Source organism: Amblyraja radiata, chromosome 21, assembly GCF_010909765.2.
Source record: "Amblyraja radiata isolate CabotCenter1 chromosome 21, sAmbRad1.1.pri, whole genome shotgun sequence".
Taxonomy (NCBI): domain Eukaryota; kingdom Metazoa; phylum Chordata; class Chondrichthyes; order Rajiformes; family Rajidae; genus Amblyraja; species Amblyraja radiata.
In genome coordinates this window covers 5,992,131-6,014,204 of record NC_045976.1, presented here as the reverse complement: position 1 = coordinate 6,014,204, position 22,074 = coordinate 5,992,131, and the positions used below count along the sequence as shown (strand labels likewise).

Sequence of the window (22,074 nt, the reverse complement as noted above, 5' to 3'; positions counted from 1 at the left end):
AGAGTAGGAATGGAGCGAGGTGGAGGATAAATGCGTGGCTAAGGGACTGGTGCAGAGGGCAGGGATTCAAGTTTCTGGATCATTGGAACCTCTTTTGGGGAAGGTGTGACCTGTATAAAAAGGACGGGTTGCACTTGAACCCGAGGGGAACCAATATCCTGGCAGGGAGATTTGCAAAGGCTATTGGGAAGACTTTAAACTAGAACGGTTGGGGGGAGGGACTCAAATAGAGAAAGCTAGTAGACAGTGTGTGAGGCCGGAGGCAGAGAAGGGAAGCACTCACACCCAACATGTAGGGGAGAAAGAAGAAAAAGATAATAAACAGAGAATAAGAGGGGGTGGGTTTCTTAAATGTGTGAGTAGAGACAGAGGGTGTAAAATGAGGGTAGAAGCAATAGGTAGCAAGGTGAAAAGTAAAAGTGGCAGGCAGACAAATCCAGGGCAAAAATCAAAAAGGGCCACTTTTCAACATAATTGTATAAGGAGTAAAAGTGTTGTAAAAACAAGCCTGAAGGCTTTGTATCTTAATGCAAGGAGCATTCGTAATAAGGTGGATGTTGAAGGTGCAGATAGCTATTAACGACTATCATATAGTTGGGATCACGAAGACATGGCTCCAGGGTGACCAAGGCTGGGAGCTGAACATCCAGGGATATTCAATATTCAGGAGGGATAGACAGAAAGGGAAAGGAGGTGGGGTAGCGTTGCTGGTTAGAGAGCAGATTAATGCAATAGAAAGGAAGGACATTAGCTTGGAGGACGTGGAATCGATATGGGTAGAGCTGCGAAACACTAAGGGTCAGAAAACGCTAGTGGGAGTTGTGTACAGGCCACCTAACAGTAGTAGTGGAGTTGGGGATGGCATCAAACAGGAAATTAGAAATGCGTGCAACAAAGGTAAAACAGTTATAATGGGTGACTTCAATCTACATATAGATTGGGTGAATCAAATTGGCAGGGGTGCTGAGGAAGAGGATTTCTTGGAATGGATAGTTTTCTAAACCAACATGTAGAGGAATCAACGAGAGAGCAGGCTATTCTAGACTGGGTATTGAGTAATGAGGAAGGGTTAGTTAGCAGTCTTGTTGTGCATAGCCCCTTGGGCAAGAGTGACCATAATATGGTTGAGTTTAGGATGGAGAGTGACATAGTTAATTCAAAAACAAGGGTCCTGAACTTAAAGAAAGGTAACTTTGAGGGTATGAGACGTGAATTGGCCAAGATTGACTGGCAATTGATTCTTAAAGGGTTGACGGTGGATGTGCAATGGAAGGCATTTAAAGACTGCATGGATGAACTACAAAAATTGTTTGGCAAAAGAATAAATCAGGGAAGGTAGTGCATCTGTGGATAACAGGGGAAATCAGGGATAGTATGAAAACAAAAGATGATGCATACAATTTAGCCAGAAAAAAACAGCCTACCAGAGGACTGGGTGAAATTCAGAGTCCAGCAGAGGAGGACAAAGGGCTTAATTAGGAAAGGGAAAATAGGTTATGAAAGAAAACTGGCAGGGAACATAAAAACTTACTGCAAAAGTTTATATAGATATGTGATGAGAAAAAGATTAGTTTAAAATAATGTAGGTCCTTTGCAGTCAGAAACAGATGAATTGATCATGGGGAACAAGGACATGGCAGACCAATTGAATAACTACTTTGGTTCTGTCTTCACTAAGGAAGACATAAATAATCTGCTGGAAATAGGAGGGGACCGGTGGTCAAATAAGATGGATCAACTGAATGAAATCCAGGTTAGCCGGGAAGTGGTGTTGGGTAATTTGAATGGATTAAAGGCCGATAAATCCCCAGGGCCAGATAGGCTGCATCCCAGAGTACTGAAGGAAGTAGCCCTAGAAATAGTGGATGCATTAGTGATAATTTTTCAGATTCTGTAGTAGTTCCTGAGGATTGGAGGGTAGCTAATGTAACCCCACTTTTTAAAAAAGGAGGGAGAGAGAAAGCAGGGAATTACAGACCAGTTAGTCTAACATCGGTAGTGGGGAAATTGCTAGAGTCAGTTATTAAAGATGGGATAGCAACACATTTGGAAAGTGGTGAAATCATTGGACAAAGTCAGCATGGATTTACGAAAGGTAAATCATGTCTGACGAATATTATAGAATTTTTCGAGATGTAACTAGTAGAGTGGATGAGGGAGAACCAGTGGATGTGTTATACCTGGACTTTCAGAAGGCTTTCGACAAGATCCCACATAAGAGATTAGTATACTAACTTAAAGCACACGGTATTGGGGGTTCAGTATTGATGTGGATAGAGAACTGGCTGGCAGACAGGAAGCAAAGGGTAGGAGTAAACGGGTCCTTTTCAGAATGGCAGGCTGTGACTAGTGGGGCACCGCAAGGCTCAGTGCTGGGACCCCAGCTATTTACAATATATATTAATGACTTGGACGAGGGAATTGAATGCAACATCTCCAAGTTTGCGGATGATACGAAGCTGGGGGGCAGTGTTAGGTGTGAGGAGGACGCTAGGAGGCTGCAAGGTGGCTTGGATAGGCTGGGTGAGTGGGCAAATGCATGTCAGATGCAGTATAATGTGGATAAATGTGAGGTTATCCACTTTGGTGACAAAAACAGGAGAGTAGACTATTATCTGAATGGTGGCCAATTAGGAAAAGGGGAGATGCAACGAGACCTGGGTGTCATGGTACACCAGTCATTGAAAGTAGGCATGCAGGTGCAGCAGGCAGTGAAGAAAGCAAATGGTATGTTAGCATTCATAGCAAAATGATTTGTGTATAGGAGCAGGGAGGTTCTACTGCAGTTGTACAGGGTTTTGGTGAGACCACACCTGGAGTATTGCGTACAGTTTTGATCTCCAAATCTGAGGAAGGACATTCTTGCCATAGCGGGAGTACAGAGGAGGTTCACCAGACTGATTCCTGGGATGTAAGGACTTTCATATGAAGAAAGACTGGATAGATCGGGCTTGTACTCGCTAGAATTTAGAAGATTGAGGGGGGATCTTATAGAAACTTACAAAATTCTTAAGGAGTTGGACAGGCTAGATGCAGGAAGATTGTTTCCAATGTTGGGGAAGTCCAGAACAAGTGGTCACAGTTTAAGGATAAGGGGGAATTCCTTTAGGACCGAGATGGGGAAATAAATGTTCACACACAGAGTGGTGAATCTCTGGAATTCTCTGCCACAGAAGGTAGTTGAGGCCAGTTCATTGGCTATATTTAAGAGGGAGTTAGATGTGGTCCTTGTGGCTAAAGGGATCAGAGAGTATGGAGAGAAGGCAGGTACGGGATACTGAGTTGGATGATCAGCCATGATCATATTGAATGGTGGTGCAGGCTCGAAGGGCACTCCTGCACCTATTTTCTATGTTTCTACTGAGATCATGCTGCTCTGTTGGGAGTCGTGCCTTCAGGAAAAGATGTGAAGTGGTGACTCTACTTGATCGCTTGGTGGGCATTAATGACCTTGTGTCCTAACTAAAAACAACATGTGGAGTTCTCCCTAGGGCTATGGTCAGCGATTTTTCCTCCGTCAATATTAGCAAAATTGATTCTCTGCTCATTAATAATCAACATATAATATGCTGTAAATGGTCAAATGATCGGTCATTGACCTGAAATGTTCATTCTGCTTCCTTCTATGTGGATGCCGTCTGATCTGTCGAGTATTTTCAGCATTCTTTAGTTTTATTTCTGATTTCCATCCCCTTAAACACACAAGTGTGTATATATACATATATGTATGCTAGACTAAGTGGGAGGGCTGGTCCCCCAACGCAATATTCCACCTCTCCACCAATTCCAATATACACACACACACACACACACACACACACACACACTCACACACTCACACACATACGCTCACACACACACATACACTCACACACACTCATACACACACATACACACACACATACACTCACACATACATACACTCACACACACACTCACATACACACATACACACTCTCACACTCACACTCACACACACACACACATATACACACACACACACACTCACACACACACACTCACACACACATACACACACACACACATACGCTCACACACACACATACACTCACACACTCACACTACCATTCACACACACACACACACTGACACACACCATATACATGACAGTAAACTCTCTTGAATCTACTCTCACGGTTGAGCACGGCCTCCAATGTGGGGCTTCCACAGTCAGCGGCACTTCCGCAATCAGCGTGACCTCTGCACTTACCGGAAATTATGCAACCAGCGTGACCTCTGCACTCACAGGAAATTATGCAATCAGCAAGACTTGTCCACTAAGCAGAAGTCATGAAATGAGTGGAACTTTTGGACTAAACACAGTCGGACCTAATAAAGCACTTATTCCTTCCAAACACAGTCAGACCTAAAAAAGCATTGCAGTTTCAAGCACAGGCGGGGCGGCAGGCCAAATAACTCATGGCATTGTCATTTCATTTCATTTCATTTCCAATTAAGTATTGCACTTTCAAGCACAGGCAGGGCAGCAGGCCAAACAACTCATGGCATTGTCATTAAGGGCTAACAAATTATTTATCGCAAGTAACCATATATAACCATATAACAATTACAGCACGGAAACAGGCCATCTCGGCCCTACAAGTCCGTGCCGAACAACTTTTTTCCCTTAGTCCCACCTGCCTGCACTCATACCATAACCCTCCATTCCCTTCTCATCCATATGCCTATCCAATTTATTTTTAAATGATACCAACGAACCTGCCGCCACCACTTCCACTGGAAGCTCATTCCACACCGCTACCACACTCTGAGTAAAGAAGGTCCCCCTCATGTTACCCCTAAACTTCTGTCCCTTAATTCTGAAGTCATGTCCTCTTGTTTGAATCTTCCCTATTCTCAAAGGGAAAAGCTTGATCACATCAACTCTGTCTATCCCTCTCATCATTTTAAAGACCTCTATCAAGTCCCCCCTTAACCTTCTGCGCTCGATAGAATAAAGACCTAACTTATTCAACCTATCTCTGTAACTTAGTTGTTGAAACCCAGGCAACATTCTAGTAAATCTCCTCTGTATTCTCTCTATTTTGTTGACATACTTCCTATAATTGGGCGACCAAAATTGTACACCATACTCCAGATTTGGTCTCATCAATGCCTTGTACAATTTTAACATTACATCCCAGCTTCTATACTCAATGCTCTGATTTATAAAGGCTAGCATCCCAAAAGCTTTCTTTACCACCCTATCTATATGAGATTCCACCTTCAAGGAACTATGCACGGTTATTCCCAGATCCCTCTGTTCAACTGTATTCTTCAATTCCCTACCATTTATCATGTACGTCCTATTTTGAGCAGTTCAGTTGATTCACAGCTTAGAATGACAGTTGTGGCCTCTCCCTCGCGATCTTGCAGAGTGACTGACTGACATCCAGGCATCCGTGGTTTTATAGTCTTGCCCCCCCCCCCCGGAAGGGGCGTTACCTTCATCACAGTGATTGGCAGGCGAGAGGACCAATCAGCTGAGCTCAAGTTTTTTTAAACACTCATAACTTTTTTATTTTTCATCAATAGGAAAAATTCTCGGGGCTGGCTCAGTGGGGGAGGACTGTGAGTAAGATGGCTAACAATCACAGTGATACTGGGTAGCGTTGTATATTGATTTTTTCTAAAACCAATATACAACGCAGACAGGAAGTGAATTATATGGATACACACACACACACACACACACACACACACACACACACACACACACACACACACACACACACACACACACACACACACACACACACACACACACACACACACACACACACACATATACACACAGTACATACAGTATATATACTGATATACATATGCACCCACACATATGTATACAAATGCATACACACATACAAATAAAAACAAACCAACAGTAAATGTACCTATAAAGCTGCAGCAAGTTAGAATGTTATTGATCAATTCCTAGTGTATTTGCCAATTAAACACCCATGACTTGATTATTACGGGTGTTAGGGGTTATGGGGAGAAGGCGTGATAACGGGGTTGAGAGTGAAAGATAGATCAGCCATGATTGAATGGTGGGGTACACTCGATGGGCCGAATGGTCTAATTCTACTACTAAGACATGAATTTATGGGTGCGGCGTATACCAATGTTTTACTCCATCAGCTCTGTCCCATAGTCAGATAGTGAGCAAAGTGATTCACAAGTGATTCTCAATGTTGTTTGAACTATGATCCACTGTGCTTTCTGTTTACAGGTGTGGCAAACTGTACAGCCGTACATGCAACTCTACAAACTAGCTCACGCCCCACAATAATCATCAGCCTTGTTAATCCTCATTCAACAAGACATGGCTGCGTGGGAGATAAATGTGATTAAAACCTTTAAAAAATGATGGTGGAATGCAGACCTTCCACCCCAGAGCAAAGAAGAAATAGTTTAGTTTAGTTTAGAGATAGATACACCGTGAAAACAGGCCATTCAGCCCACCGAGTCCGCGCCGACCAGTGATCCCCGCTCACTATCTCTATCCTACACACACTAGGGACAATGTACAATTTCCAGAAGCCAAGTAACCTACAAACCTGTACTTTGGAGTGTGGGAGGAAACCGGAGCACCTGGAGAAAACCCACACAGTCACGGGGTGTACGTACAAACGCCATACAGACAGCACCCATAGTCAGGATGGAACCTGGGTCTCTGACGTTGTAAGGCAGCAGCTTACCACTGCGCCACCGTGCACCATTCAGCCCATCAGGACTACTCCGCCATTCAATCATGACTGCTCTATTTCGCCCTCCTAACCCAATTCTCCTGTCTTCTTCCCACAACCCCTGACACCCAGTACTAATCAAGTATTTGGACGCCTGAATTCCAAACCTAGATCCAGCTTAGAATCTACTAGGACCTGGGCATCACTTGTCCTTGATTCTGACCAACATGTATCTCATTTCTCAATCCACAGTGGTGGATGTGGGACATTTTCCCCTGTAAGGGTCCTAGTCCAACAATGCTCTCTGGTGCCCTCCCTCATCCATCTAGTTTCTTCTGCTCAGTTTATTTAGTTTTTTTGACAACTTTGTATTTTCATGTTGAACATTTAGTTTTGGAGATACAGTGCGGAAGCGGGCCCTTCATCCCACCAAGTCCGCGCCAACCAGCGAGCACTACGTACGCTAGCACTATCCTACACACACTACGGCCAATTTACAATTTTTACCGGCAAATTAGCCTACAAACCTTTATGTCTTTGGAATGTGGGAGCAAACCGATGCACCCAGAGAAAACCCACGCAGGTCACGGAGAGAACGTACAAACTCCGTACAGACAACACCGTAGTCAGGATCGAACCCGGGCCTCTGGCGCTGTAAGGCAGCAGCTCTACCGCTGCACCACCGTTCCGACCACTTTATCCAAGACTTTGTGGAGATCCAGGTGTGCAACAACACGTTACAGCCAGCACTTCGTTTGGAGCCTCACTACCTTGGAACACCTGGGTGGAAGGAATCTTTAGACCTGGTGAAGATGCTCTCCTCATTTGATTCCCTATTCGCTGATTCTGCCATTGTCCTTTTATTCCCTAAAAGGCATTGTGAGCAAAGGCCTGTTTATTTGTGCGCTGGTGTTCTATTTGAGCTAATCCTTAATAAAACATGAATCTTTACACATTTCAGTCAATGTTACAGGTGGAAATGTATCGTGGAATCAATGTTGCAAACCACTGATCATTTTTAATGTGATTGGAACAAATTGAATCCTAAATCTAAAATCCCAGCATTTTCTATAAATTTATTGATTTGAATTATTGGGCGAGCAGTAATGCAGATTTGAGAAGCAGCCACAATCAGACAGTCCTGCAAGGTCCAGGGGCTGGGCTTTTGCTTGTGTGGGCAAAGCAAGCTCTTGGGTGATAGAAAGTAGATCCTTTACAAGGATGTTGCCAGGAATCGAGGGTCTGAGCTACGGGCGGAGGTTGAGCATGCTGGGACTCTATTCCCTGGAGTGCAGGAGGATGAGGGGTGATCTTATAGAAGTATATAAAATCATGAGAGGAATATATCGGGTGGATGCACAGAGTCCCTTGCCCAGAGTAAGGGAATCAAGAACCAGAGGACACAGGTTTAAGGTGAACGGGGAAAGATTTATTCGGAACCTAAGGGGTAACTTTTCACACAAAGGGTGGTGGGTGTATGGAATGAACTGCCAGAGGAGGTAGTTGAGGCTGGTACTATTGAAATATTTAGACAGGTATATGAATAGGACAGGTTTAGAGTGATATGGGCCAGGTAGATGGGACCAGTGTAGATGGGGCAGGTTGGGCCGAAGGGTCTGTTTCTGTGCTGTAAGACTCTAAGACTCTATAATATAAAAATAGGGATGTAATGCTGAAGCTTATTCAGGCACTGGTCAGAACGCATTTGGAGTATTGTGAGCAGTTTTGGGCCCCATATCTGAGGAAGGATGTGCTGACATTGGTGAGGGTCGAGAGGAGGTTTACGAGAATGATCCCGGGAATGATCGTCTTAACATGATGAGCATTTGATGACACTGGGCCTGTACTCGCTGGAGTTTAGAAGGATGAAGGGTAGACCACATTGAAACTTACCGAACAGTGAAAGGCCTGGATAGATTGAATGTGGATAGGATGTTTCCACTCGTGGGAGAGTCTAGGACCAGAGGCCATAGCCTCAGAATTAAAGGACATACCTTTAGAAAGGAGATGAGGAAGAATTTCTCTAGTCAGAGGGTGGTGAATCTGTGGAATTCATTGCCACAGAAGGCTGTGGAGGCCGTCAATGGGTATCTTTATCGAGATTGACAGATTCTTGATTAGTATGGGTGCTGGGGGTATAGAGAAAGGCAGGAGAATGGGGTTGAGAGGGAAAGATAGATCAGCCATGATTGAATGGCGGAGTAGACTTGATGGGTCGAATGGCCTAATTCAGCTCGTATCACTTATAAACTATTGGGAGGGGCAAGTGGTGAACGCTGGGCAGTTGATATTGAGGTGTGTAAGATGGAGTGGGATGAAAGGGTAAAGTAGATGCTTGGGTGGTGGGAGGTGGGAGAGGCGAAGAGGTTGTGGAGTTAGTTGAAGGGATGGGGAGTGTTGGGTTACAGTTGCGCTGGGGGAGTTGAGGCCGCGGGGGCGGGGGATGAGAGGGGAGGGGGAGTGGTACATTGTACCATCAGATTCTCCCTTTTTTACCACTGCTTTAAATCCACGCAGGGGAGGTCCATGTGGATGCAGTTGCGTGGTGGAGATCATGCGGAGGTAGTTATGTCATAAGGTCATAAAACATAGTAGTGGAATCAGGCCATTCGGCCCATCAAGTCTACTCCGCCCATGCGTTATGTGGTGAATGGAGAAAGAGTGTGGATATGGTTGGGTGGGTGGGAATGTGGGGAGGTGACCACACAACCACCCCATCTTCCCCTTTCTGCAAGGACCACTTCTTAGATCGCACATCCTTCACCTTCTTCCCGCCACCAGTCCCCGTTCACTTCCCCTGCAAACACGGTGGCGGTGCAGCACCAGACACCCGGTTTGATCCTGACCACGGGTGCTGTCTGTACGGAGTTTGTACATTTTCCCTGTGACCAGAAGGGTTTTCTCAGTTTTCTTTCCACACTCGAGAGATGTAGGAGTTTGTCGGTTAATTGGCTTTGGTAAAAATTGTAAATTGTCCCTAGTGTGTAGGTTAGCGCTAGTGTATGGGGATCGCTGGTTGGCATGGGGCCAAGGGCCTGTTTCCGCGCTGTATTTCTATAATAAACTAAACCAGAAGAGGTACAACACCTGCCCCAACACTTCCTCCGTTCAGGGGCCTAACGGCGAGAGAGGTTCTCCAGCACCTCCTCCAACCTTGTCTACTGTATCCAATGGTCCCGACACATCGTCCTCTCCATCAACATAGGTTTAAGGTGAAGAGGAAACGATTTAATAGGAATCTGACGGTAACTCTTTTACACAAAGAGTGGTGGGTGTATGGAATAAGATGCTGGATGAGGTAGTTGAGGCTGGGACTATCCCAACGTTTAAGAAACAGTTAGCCAGGCACATGGCTAGGACAGGTTTGGAGGGATATGGGCCAAACGTGGGCAGGTGGGACTTGTGTAGCTGGGACATGTTGGCTGGTGTGGGCAAGTTGGGCAAAAGGGCCTGTTTGCACTCTGTATGACTAACATTGGACTTGCCTGCTAGCTTTTTGAGATTTGGTCACTGCAACTCTGAACGTCATTCACTTCCATTCTCTCTCCATTTCGATTATAATCTGCCTTTAGATTCCTTCAGCCGAAATGCGTGAGCTGAGGGCGGACACTATTTGGGGGGGGAGGGTCTTTAGTTCGGGGTGGGCCGTGGTTGCGGGTGAGCAGAGGTGGGTGGGTGGGTCTGGTAGGGGACACAGTTAGGAGCTGTTTGATGGGACGGGTCTATGGTTGGACATTACTGGGGGAGTGGAACAGGATTTGGGGGGGGTGAGTCTGGCTGGGAACAGTGGTCTGGGGATGGACTAGTGTCTGCGAGTGGGCAGTGATGGTGGGTGGGTCTGGGGGGTAGTCAGTATTTAGGGATGGCTTTATGAGTGAGCGGGGGTGAGTGGCTCGGTCTGAGGTTGGACATTATTCAGGGCAGGGCATTATTTGTGGGTGGGTCTGGGGTGGGACATGGTTGGGGGTCGGGACGTATTTGGGGAGTGGGCAGTATTGGCGGGTGGGTCTGGGAGGGTGGGCACTGTGCAGTGATGGAGGTGGGTGGGGAGAGTTTGTGGGTGGGATGGGGGCAGGACAGTGGATGGACATCGCTGGGGGTTGGATAGTAGTTGTGTGTGGGGGGAGGTGGGGTGTGGACATTGTACGCTGTGGGCTGGGGGGTGGGTCTGTGGACGGGGCCGCTGTGGACTCGGGGCCAGAGGTAGGAGCGGCCGAGGGCTGGCGGGCGGCGGCACCATGTCCCGCTACACGTGCATGTCCGCGACGAGTGGCTGCTGGTGCCGAGCAGGGACGGCGCGGCCAGCGTGGACTGGCTGGGGCGGGAGGCGCTGCGCCGCTACGCCAAGAACAAGCCGGGCTACGGCTGCCTGAGCGAGGAAGCCGCCTTCATTGTGCGTCGGTGCCAGGGGCTGGCGCTGCTCGACCCTCACGACGCCCTGGCAGAGGTCCTGGAGAATAACGACTTCGTGGAAGTGGGTGAGTAAGGAGGGACCCATCCTCGCCCGCAGCCCCCACTGGCCTTTATACATCAGAGCATTGAATATAAAAGTTGGGATGTAATGTTAAAATTGTACAAGGCATTGGTGAGGCCAATTCTGGAGTATGGTGTACAATTCTGGTCGCCAAATTATAGGAAGGATGTCAACAAAATAGAGAGAGTACAGAGGAGATTTACTAGAATGTTGCCTGGGTTTCAACACCTAAGTTACAGTGAAAGGTTGAACAAGTTAGGTCTTTAATCTTTGGAGCGCAGAAGGTTCAGGGGGGACTTGATAGAGGTCTTTAAAATGATGAGAGGGATAGACAGAGTTGACGTGGATATGACTTTTCCATTGAGAGTTGGAAAGATTCAAACAAGAGGACATGATTTGAGAATTAAGGGACAAACGTTTAGGGGTAACATGAGGGGGGACTTCTTTACTCAGAGAGTGGTAACTGTGTGGAATGAGCTTCCAGTGGAAGTGGTGGAGGCGGGTTCGCTTTTATCATTTAAAAATAAATTGGATAGGTATATGGACGGGAAAGGAATGGAGGGTTATGGTCTGAGTGCAGGTAGATGGGACAAGGTGAGAGTAAGTGTTCGGCACGGACTAGAAGGGCCGAGATGGCCTGTTTCCGTGCTGTAATTGTTATATGGTTATAACCTGCACCTTGTCTCCCCCCAGTGCTGGAGGATGATGCCGTGTCCCCGGACTTCAGCCAGTGGATGCCCGAACACCGGTATCCTTGAGCAGCAGGGGACCGGGGGGCCACACTCCGGCCATGGGTGGGCACTGGCCCGGGGTCCGGGGACTGGGCTCCGTGACACGGGCAGGGTGGGTGGGAGGTCGCGGTGTGAGATGTGGGCCAGTCCAGTGCGGGCGGCAGGGCAGGGCAGGGACTGTCTGACTGGCTTTACTGGGCTAAAGTCCATCGCCGAAGATAGACCCCGAAATGCTGCTGTAACCCAGCGGGTCAGGCAGCATCTCAGGGGAGAAGGCATGGGTAACGTTTCGGCTCGAGACCCTTCTTTAGACTGAGTCAGGGGAGAGGGAGACACAGAGATATGGAAGGCTGCGGTGTGAAAACGAGAGATCAAAGGGGACAATGTAAGGGATCAAAGGGGACACAACGAGAGGTCAAGGGAAATGTAGAATGGTTGATTGTTAACTAGGGGGAGGTCACAATGGGGAGACTTACGAAGTAACATTCAATCAGGAGGACAGTAAAACTAGTCAGAGAACTGGGATGGGGAGAGAGGGAAAGCAAGGGTTACCTGAAGTTAGAGAGGTCAATATTCATACCACATGGGGTGTGAGCTGCCCAAGTGGAATATCACAAAGCGCCATTGTGTCGAGACACGTCATCAGCCAGAGGGAGGGGAGAGGGAGACTCGAGGTGTGATGAGGTACAAGGCAATCACTGTCCCTGTGTGTACAGGAGAGAGGGTATGGGGCAGAAGTGTGGGTGAGTACGTCTGTCTTTGGGGGGTCGTGGGGTGGGGGGAATGGAGGAGCTTGGTGGTTGTGGCTAAGATTGGGGAAACACAGGCCAGGCTCATATGTTCTAGGAGCAGAATTAAGCCATTCGGCCCATCTACTCCATTCATTCATGGCTGATCTACCTTACCCTCTCAGCCCTGTTTTCCTGGGTTCTGAATGGAGATTGAGTGACATTCTCCTAACTTTTCCCCATCACCTTTGAAACCCTAAATCTGCCAATCTCAGCTTTATAAATGTGTCATCAGTGTGATTAGTTTAGATTTCAAATACAGCGCGGCAACAGGCCCTTCAGCCCATCAAGTCCATGCCTAACAGTGATCCCCGCGCACAAACACTTACCTAACGCACACTATAGGGACGATGTGTAATGATACCAAGATACTCAACCTACAAACATGTACGCCTTTGGACTGTGGGAGTAAACAGGAGCACCCTGGGGAAACCCAGGACGGTCACGGGGAAAACGTATAAACTCCACACAGACAGAACCCGTACCCGGGTCTCAAGGCAGCAATATACAGAAAGGGGGCGCCGAACTGGCAGCAGCCTGTCGGCAGCGTGTCCGTTTTTTTCCAACTTTTTTTATTTTTTTTAGTATGTTTAAAAGTGTGTTTTTAATGTTTCTTTGTGTGTTATGTGTGGGGGGTGGTGTGGGGGGGGATTGAGGGGGAAACCGTTTCGGCCGCCTCTTCCATGGAGAGGCGATTTTTTCAGGTCGCCTCCCCCGTGGCCTAACAGCAAGGATCGGCGCGGACTTTCCCGGAGACGCGCCCGGAGCTTCAGCGGCGGGCGCAGCGTGGACTCTCGGCGTGGAGCGGGTGAGACCTCGCTGGAGGGGAGCGCTCCGTTACGCTGGCCCGCGGCAGCCGGCAGCCTGAAGCCGCGGTCTGCAGAACTCCAGCTGGTGCGGCGTCTACAGCCCGGGATTACTCGTGGAGGACCCGGGGGGAAGAAGAAGCTTCCACCGCCGGCCCGCGGCCATCTTCTACCGCGGGTGCGGCATGGACTCACCATCTCCCCTGGAGGGGAGCTTCGACCGCCGGCCCTGCAGACTGCGGTGCTTCCGGCAGCGGCACGGCAGGTACTTTAAAACTTTGATCGCCGGCCTGCGGCCTTCACCAGCCTGAAGCCGCGGTCTCTGGTTGGGAAGAGCCGATCCTGGACTCACCTTGACTTTGACTTTGTCCCTTACCATCTGGACGCCCGCAGCAACGGCTGTGGAGGGTGGTGGTCCCGACCACGGGGGAAAATGGAGGAGGACTGGCCAAGCTCTGTGCCTTCCACCACAGTGATGAATGCTGTGGAGGATATTTGTGTAAAAATTTTATTGTGGTTGTGTTCTTTATTATTGTACCGCTGCTGGCAACCCAAATACCACCGACCTTGGTTGTGTGGCAATTAAATTATATCAAATTATATCAATACCACTCACGGCGCTGCATTCAAGTGCTCACATTCACGTCGCCAAGTGGAGCAGTGTGATTTATGGTTGGGGTACCACCCTCCACCAGGGCCCCCCAGTAGGGGTGGGCGGGCCTCATCTGAAAGATGCTCACCTGGATTTTGTACCGTTCTATACTGGAGTCAATATTTGCAGATCTTTGGACTGTAAACAAAAATCTTCAACAGAACGAAAATACCTTAACCAGATGCACACCCAGGTCTTCCATCTACCGGGAGCCCGATGAGGTAAATGCTCCATAGCTGTGATTTGCTTTATCTGTACCTTCCTGCTTCAGTGCTCTTTTCAAAACACACTGGGTTTAGTTTAGTTTATTGTCACGTGTATAGGTACAGTGAAACGTTTTGTGGCATGCTAACCAGTCAGCGGAAAGACAATACATGATTACAATCGAGCCATTTACAGTGTACAGATACATGATAAAGGGAATAATGTGAAAACATTTAGTGCAAGGTAAAGTCCGATCAAAGGTAGTCCAAGGTAGATAGTAGTTCAGGTCTGCTCTCTGGTTATTGATGGGATGGTTCAGTTGCCTGATAACAGCTGGGAAGAAACTGTCCCTGAATGTGGAGGTGTGCGTTTTCACACTTCTCTGCGCAGTTCACAAGCAGTTTCCATCAGTGATGTAGCGGCTATGTTTGGGTGCGAGTGGTCTAGTAAAGTGGAGTTTCCTGGCTAATCAGAGTCCAACACCAACCTCTGGCAGACACAAAATGCTGGGGTAACTCAGTGGGACAGGCAGAGAAGGAATTGCTGATTCCACCCATTCATTCTCTCCAGAGATGATGTCTGTCCCGCTGAGTTACCCCAGCATTTTGTGTCTATCTTTGGTGTAAACCAGCATCTGCAGTTCGCTCCGACACTACTCCTATCACCAAGAAATGGGGGGGCGGGGGGGGGGGGGGAGATGGATTTAAGGAATAAAAACTAATGGGAGGAATTCATGGTTGGGGTTAAGGAGAGATGGCTAAGTTGCTCAAAGCATTGGATCTTGAGAAGGTTCCTTAAGGCAGTGAGACATCAGGAAAGGGAACTCTAAAAAGGTTAAAAAAAAGGTAAAAAAGGTGATTCAAAAGGGTAGCCTGATAGACATTTAACTGGAGAGTCTCAATATGGGAGGGGGTTGTGAGGTTTGGAGGTGGTGTCTTCAGAGAATGGCTTGGGGTTCAATGCATTGGGGACCAGGAGCCAAGACTTGGTCGGGTAGGATGTGTGATCTCAGTGAGGCTTGGAGTGGGACCAGTACTGGGAAGCAGTAGACAGACGCAAAGTGCTGGAATAACTCAGTGGGTCAGGCAGTATATCTGGAGAAAAAAAGGGATGGGTGACGTTACGGGTTGGCGCCCTTCTTCCGAAATAGAAACATAGAAAATAGGTGCAGGAGTAGGCCATTCAGCACTTCGAGCCTGCACCGCCATTCAATATGAGCATGACTGATCATCCAAAATCAGTACACCATTCCTGCTTGCTCCCCACATCCCTTCATTCCGTTAGCCCTAAGAGCTATATCTAACTCTTGAAAACATCCAGTGAATTGGCCTCCACTGCCTTCTGAGGCAGAGAATTCCACAGATTCACAGCTCTCTGGGTGAAAAAGTTTTTCCTCATTTCAGTCTCAAATGGCCTACCCCTTATTCTTACCCCTGGTTCTGGACTCCCCCAACATCGGGACCATTTTTGCTGCATCAATCCCTGTCCAATCCTTTAAGAATTTTATATGTTTCTATAAGATCTCCTCTCATCCTTCTAAATTCCAGTGAATATAAGCCCAGTCGATCCATTCTCAGACAGCCACCCATCCTTTTTCTCCAGAGATCCAACTGACCTGCTGAGTTACTCCAGCATTTTGTGTCTATCTTTGGTATATACCAGCACTTGCAGTTCCTATCTACCCAACAGGAAGCAGGGTTTTGTACAAATTTATGAAGGATATTGGATGACTTGAGAATGGTCGAAACACGGGTCTGACTGTTTAATTTAGTTTTAGTTTAGAGAAAGCGTGGAAACAGGCCCTTTGGCCCACCGAGACCGCTCCGACCAGTGTCCGCCTGTACACTAGTTCTATCCGACACACTAGGGGCAATTTGCAGAAATACATTAACCTAGAAACCTGTGCGTCTTTGGAGTGTGGGAGGAAACTGGAGCACCTGGAGAAAACCCACGCGGTCACAGGGAGAAGGTACAAACTCCGTACAGGCAGCACCCATAATCAGAATTGAACCCGGGTCTCTGGCGCTGTAAGGCAGCAACTCTACCACTGCGCCACCGTGCCGACAGCTTCATAAATGTGGGTCTGAGAGTGAGCTGGGAGGTTATGAAATGGATGAAGATAACATTTGAGGTATGAACTTCACACGGTTTTAATGGGAGCAGCTGGGCAGAGAAGGTTGGCTTTATTGGGCTAAAGTCCATTCCTTCCAAACACATCCGTCATGTGCTGGGGACAGGCACTATCTTGCTCTTCAAGGACAAATATTGTTGGAAACTGTAAGATCACAGAGACGAGCAAAACAGAAACGAATGATTTTGACACAAGTTGCCCAAACCATCCATCCATCCAACAAAGTACCTCCGTCCCTCCCCCACTCTAATCATCGTACTAGTTTCACTGTCGCCCTGTTGAGTTTCACTGTCTGTATCACACGTTATCAGCTAGCCCACAGCCAACACTGGACCATTGTGGGCTCTACCTGTCTTGATCATCGTTGCGTTTTGCATATCTCTCGTTCATTTGTTTACGTGCCTTCTATATCTCTTGTTTCCCCCCATCCTGACTCTGAGTGTGAAGAAGGGGCTCCACATCACCTGGTCCTTTTCTCCAGAGATTTCGACTGACCCGCTGAGTTACTCCGGCTTTTTGTGCCTCTACAAGGTTCTGGCACGTTTGTGTACTGGATCAACAATTCAGACCCATCTTCAGACTGAGAGTGAGGGGAGAGGGAAACTATAGGTATGAAAAGGTACAAACAACAAATGAAGGAGAGATATCAAAAGAGCAAGAGAAAGCCTGCAACGATGATCCAGGAACGGGGGTCCGCAACTTTGTGCCTTAACCTCCTGGACCACCTTGGACCTTTGCAAAGCCATACCAAAGTCCATAGACAACAGACATGGGTGCAGGAGTAGGCCATTTGGCCAGTCGAGCCAGCACCGTCATTCAATGTATGAAATGAATTAAGGGACTGAAGTTTAGGGGTAACATGAGGAGGAACTTCTTTACTCAGAGAGTGGTAGCTGTGTGGAATGAGCTTCCAGTGAAGGTGGTGGAGGCAGGTTCGTTTTTATCATTTAAAAAAAAATTGGATAGTTATATGGATGGGAAAGGAATGGAGGGTTATGGTCTGAGCGCAGGTATATGGGACTAGGGGAGATTATGTGTTCGGCACGGACTAGAAGGGTCGAGATGGCCTGTTTCCGTGCTGTAATTGTTATATGGTTATATGGTTAATGTGATCATGGCTGATCATCCCTAATCAGTACCCCGTTCCTGCCTTCTCCCCATATCCCCTGACTCTGCTATTTTCAAGAGCCCTATCTAGCTCTCTCTTGAAAGCATCCAGAGAACCTGCCTCCACCGCCCTCTGAAGCAGAGAATTCCACAGACTCACAACTCTCTGTGAGAAAAAGTGTTTCCTCGTCTCCATTCTAAATGGCTTACTCCTTATTCTTAAACTGTGGCCCCTGGTCTGGACTCCCCCAACATCGGGAATATGTTTCCTGCCTCTAGCGAGTCCAAGGCCTGAACAATCTTATATGTTTCAATGAGATACCCTCTCATCCTTCTAAACTCCAGAGTGTACAAGCCCAGCTGCTCCATTCTCTCAGCATATGACAGTCCTGCCATCCCGGGAATTAACCTTGTAAACCTTCTAAGTCCATGCAAACCATTACACCACTCTGCCTTCATCAATTGTTTTGGTTGCCTCCTCAATAAACTCAAACCTCGGTTTGTAAGATATTATTTCCCCTGCATAATCCATTGCTGATAAATCAGTCCCTGTCTTTCCAGGTGAACACAAATTGTATCCTTCTCCTAGAACTTGCCCACTTATGTAAGACTTACTGGCCTGTTGTTTCCATGCTCGTAGGTTTCAATGCATCGTAGGTTTAAGGTGATGGGGGGGGGGGAGATATTTAATAGGAACCTGAGGAGCTACTTTATTTACACAAAGGGTGGTGGGTGTACGGAACAAGCTGCCAGAGGAGGTAGTTGAAGATAGACACAAAAAGCTGGAGTAACTCAGCGGGACCGCCAGCATATCTGGACAGACGGAACGGGTGACGTTTCTGGTCGAGACCCTTCTTCAGACTGAAAGTCACGGGAAAGGAAAACGAGAGATATATACAAAAAGCTGCTGGAGAAGGTAGTTGAGGCAGGTACTATCACAACATTAAAAAAAACATTTGGGCCCTACATGGATAGGATAGGTTAAGAGGGATATGGGCCAAATGCAGGCAGGTGGGACTAGTGTAGATTGAGCATGCGAGTTGGCACGGGCAAGATGGGATGAAGGGCCTGTTTCCACACTGTATGACTCTTTGACTGTCTTATCCCTGCTGCCTTTTTTGAACAAGGGGACTAAATTAGATATTCTCTAATCTTTGGTACCTCACCCGTGGCTTATGGAGGCGCAAAAATCTCCATCAGAGTCCCTGTGATTTCCTCCATTGCTTTCCCTGGCATCCTGGGATAGATCCCATTAGACTGGAGATTCATCCATCCTAATGTGCACCAATATTTCTAATAGTTACTCTATCCTGATACAGACCTGCGGGTGAATATTATATGTCCCTCCCTTAAACCTGAAACAGAAACAGTGACGGCTGGAGCTTTAGTTTTAGTTTTAGAGATACAGCACGGTAACAGGCCCTTTGGCCCACCGAGTCCATGCCGACCAGCTATCCCCGCATACTGCCGCTATCCAACACACTAGAGACAATTTACAATCTTTACCGAAGACCGGAGTCATTGCTTTAAATGTGTTAATACACTCTTTCCGCATTTTAATAGAAGGTTGAAAACACCTCCAGATTCAGGGACAGTTTCTTCCCAGCTGTTGTCAGGCAACTGAATCGCATCCTACTACAGCCAGAGACTTGTCCCAAACTACCATCTACCTCATTGGTGACCCTCGGATTATCCTTGATCGGACTGGCTTTACCTTGCACTAAATGTTCCCTTATCATTTATCTGCACACTGTAAATGGCTCGATTGTATTACAATTTGGAAAGTTCACTGAAGGTCGTACGTCAACCCGATATGAAAGTTAGCCGCTGATGTACTTCGTGCTAACCCAACAATCTAAAGGAAAATGCAATCTTTCGGTGTATTTATTTAGATGGAAATCATTTAACGATAGAGGAGCTAGTTCGTTTGGGAAAAGGACTTTACAAGATCAAGGTGAGTTCACAATATCTCCCTGTTGCTTTTCTATAACCACACAGTCACTGTTAACCTGTGATGTGCGTTTGTCGGCACTGCGCCTGTATTTGCTGGAGTTTACAAGAATCAGGGAGTACTGCATTGAAACGAACAGGAAAGCAAAAGTCTTCGATAGAGTGGATGTGGAGAGGATGTTTCCACTAGTGGGAGAGTCTGGGACTAGAGGTCGTAGCCTCAAAATTAAATTCCTTTTAGGAAGGAGATGAGGAGAAGTGTCTTTAGTCAGAGGGTGGTGAATCTGTGGAATGCATTGCCACAGAAGTCTGTGGAGGCCAAGTCAGTGGATATATTTAAGGCAGAGATCGATAGAAAGCAAGAGAATCAGCCATGATTGAATAGCAGAGTAGACTTAATGGGCCGAATGGCCTAATTCTACTCCTATCACCTATGACCCATGATCTTATGAAGACTGACAGCATTTGATGTGTCCTCTACCACAGATCTCTGCAGAAGCTGAAGACAAAATCAAACAGTCAAGAATACTTCTGGAAAATATTGTGAAAGAAAATAAAGGTGGGCTGAATGGAAAAGAATGACAAGTGCAGAAACTGTATGTCAGTACTGTACTTCCCCATACCGTCGGATTATAAGCAGTATCCGACTTAGTTTAGTTTAATTAGGAGATGCAGTGTGGAAATAGGCCCATCTGCCCACCAAATCTGCACAGACCAGAGATCCCCGTAACACTAACACAAACCTACAATCTGTATGTCTTTGGAATCTGGTAGGAATCTGGAGCACCCGGGGAAATTGCCCGTGGTCACAGGGAGAACGTGCAAACTCCGTACAGACACCATCCGTGGTCAGGATCGAATCGGGTCTCTGGAGCTGTAAGGCAGCAACTCTACCGCTGCACCACCGTGCCGTGCCGCCCGTAATGATGATGGTAGTAGACCCATCATTATAATGAGTCCCCCTGGAAGTTCGGAATGTGTATCTCACTCTTTACATTCCCGACCAACTTCAGTAAGCTGACATTTCCTCCTCACCGCCCTCCCCCCCACAAGTCCGTGATCGCAGGGCACAGCCAACAATGTAAAGAGGGGAAAATATCTTTGCACTTTTCTCTCTTTCAGTTGTGTACGGAATAACAACTGGCTTTGGGAAATTTGCCCGGATTGTTATCCCGCATAATAAGCTCAAGTAAGTTATTCCTGAAAAATCAGAGACTTTTCTCATTAATTCCCCGTAGTTTGTTAAGATCTACTTCATGTCTGAACATTCTTTTGATTGATTGATTGATTGATACTTTATTATCGCATGTGACATATCGCCGTTTATTCCTTTGTTTTAGATAACATACACAAGGTATGCAAAGAGTCGCCACCTATAGGGCACCGACACAGTTACAAAGTGTTGATCATGGTCCCCAATGGTCCCTCGTTGTTTTCTGCGCCCCCCCCACATCGGCCATTCCCCACTGCAGCCAGTGTAATGTGTATCTGTCAACAGACTATTGGGGTTGGTGCAGTGTGAATTTTACCCCCAATCTCTGCTGTGATGAGGGTTTGGTAGCAAGTTGGCAGGGCTCACCACTGACGTTGGAGACAGCTATCCACAAGATTAAACACCTTTACATTTGGGTTCTCAGCCTCATTACGCACTTCCATAACCTAACGTTCCAAGCCCGACCTCATGTGGAACGTTTCTCCCTCCACCACTCTGCCTATTCCTTTGTTGGCAGTTCTCACCTCAGACCATGAACCCATTCCGGCAACTCCAGAATCCACAGCCTTTAGACTTTAAAGATACAACACGGAAACAGGCCCTTTCCGCCCAGCGATCCACCATACACTAGCACACTAGGGACAATTTACAATCTTTAACAAAGCCAATTAACCTACAAACCTGTAAGTCTTTGGAATGTGGGAGGAAACTGGAGCACCTGGATAAAACCCACGCAGGTCATAGGGAGAATGTACAAACTCCGTACAGACAGCACCCGTGGTCAGGATCGAACCTGGGTCTCTGGCGCTGCAGTTACTCCACTGCTGCTCAATCTATTTATTCTCCCTGGTATCATAGAGTCATACAGCATGGAAACAGACCCTTCAGCCCAACTTGCTCACGTCGATCAACATGCCCCACCCACACTAGTCCCATCTGACTGCTGTTGTCCACATCCCTCTAAACCTACCCTATCCATGTACCAGTATAAATGTTTCTTAAATGTTGTGATAGTCCCAGCCTCAACTACCTCCTCTGGCAGCTCGTTCCATACACCCACCACCCTTTGTGTGTAAATGTTACCGCTCAGATTCCCAATAAATCTTTTGCCCCTCTCCTTAAACCCATGTCCACTGGTCCTCGATTTCCTTACTCTGGCTAAAAGACTCTGTGCATCTACCCAATCTATTCCTCTCTTGATTTTCCACACATCTTTAAGATCACCCCTCAGTCTCCTGCGCTCCAATGAATAGAGTCCCAGCCACCTCAACCTCTCCCTATAGATGTCCCTTGAATGGCGGGGTAGAC

General features: G+C 47.2%; 2 protein-coding genes across 2 annotated transcripts in view; both read left to right on the top strand.

The window, feature by feature from the left end:
- The window catches only part of LOC116984964 (histidine ammonia-lyase-like), a 304,733-nt gene extending 298,420 nt beyond the window's left edge, over positions 1-6,313 (top strand). The window contains exon 18 of the mRNA XM_033039325.1: positions 6,254-6,313. Coding sequence (XP_032895216.1) covers positions 6,254-6,313 — 60 coding nt within the window. The remainder of the gene's footprint in view (positions 1-6,253) is intronic.
- Positions 6,314-9,014: 2,701 nt separating this feature from the next.
- LOC116984963 (histidine ammonia-lyase-like) lies at positions 9,015-14,397 on the top strand. The gene is made up of 4 exons (XM_033039324.1): positions 9,015-9,032; positions 10,918-11,188; positions 11,878-11,932; positions 14,355-14,397. Exons 1-4 carry the CDS (start codon positions 9,015-9,017, stop codon positions 14,395-14,397), a joined length of 387 nt encoding a protein of 128 aa, XP_032895215.1.
- Positions 14,398-22,074: the final 7,677 nt, after the last annotated feature.

Coding starts and splice junctions, on each gene's coding strand:
- LOC116984963 (XM_033039324.1), top strand. Junction 11,189..11,877: donor TAACGACTTCGTGGAAGTGG/GTGAGTAAGGAG, acceptor GTCTCCCCCCAG/TGCTGGAGGATGATGCCGTG. Junction 11,933..14,354: donor CAGTGGATGCCCGAACACCG/GTATCCTTGAGC, acceptor ATGCACACCCAG/GTCTTCCATCTACCGGGAGC.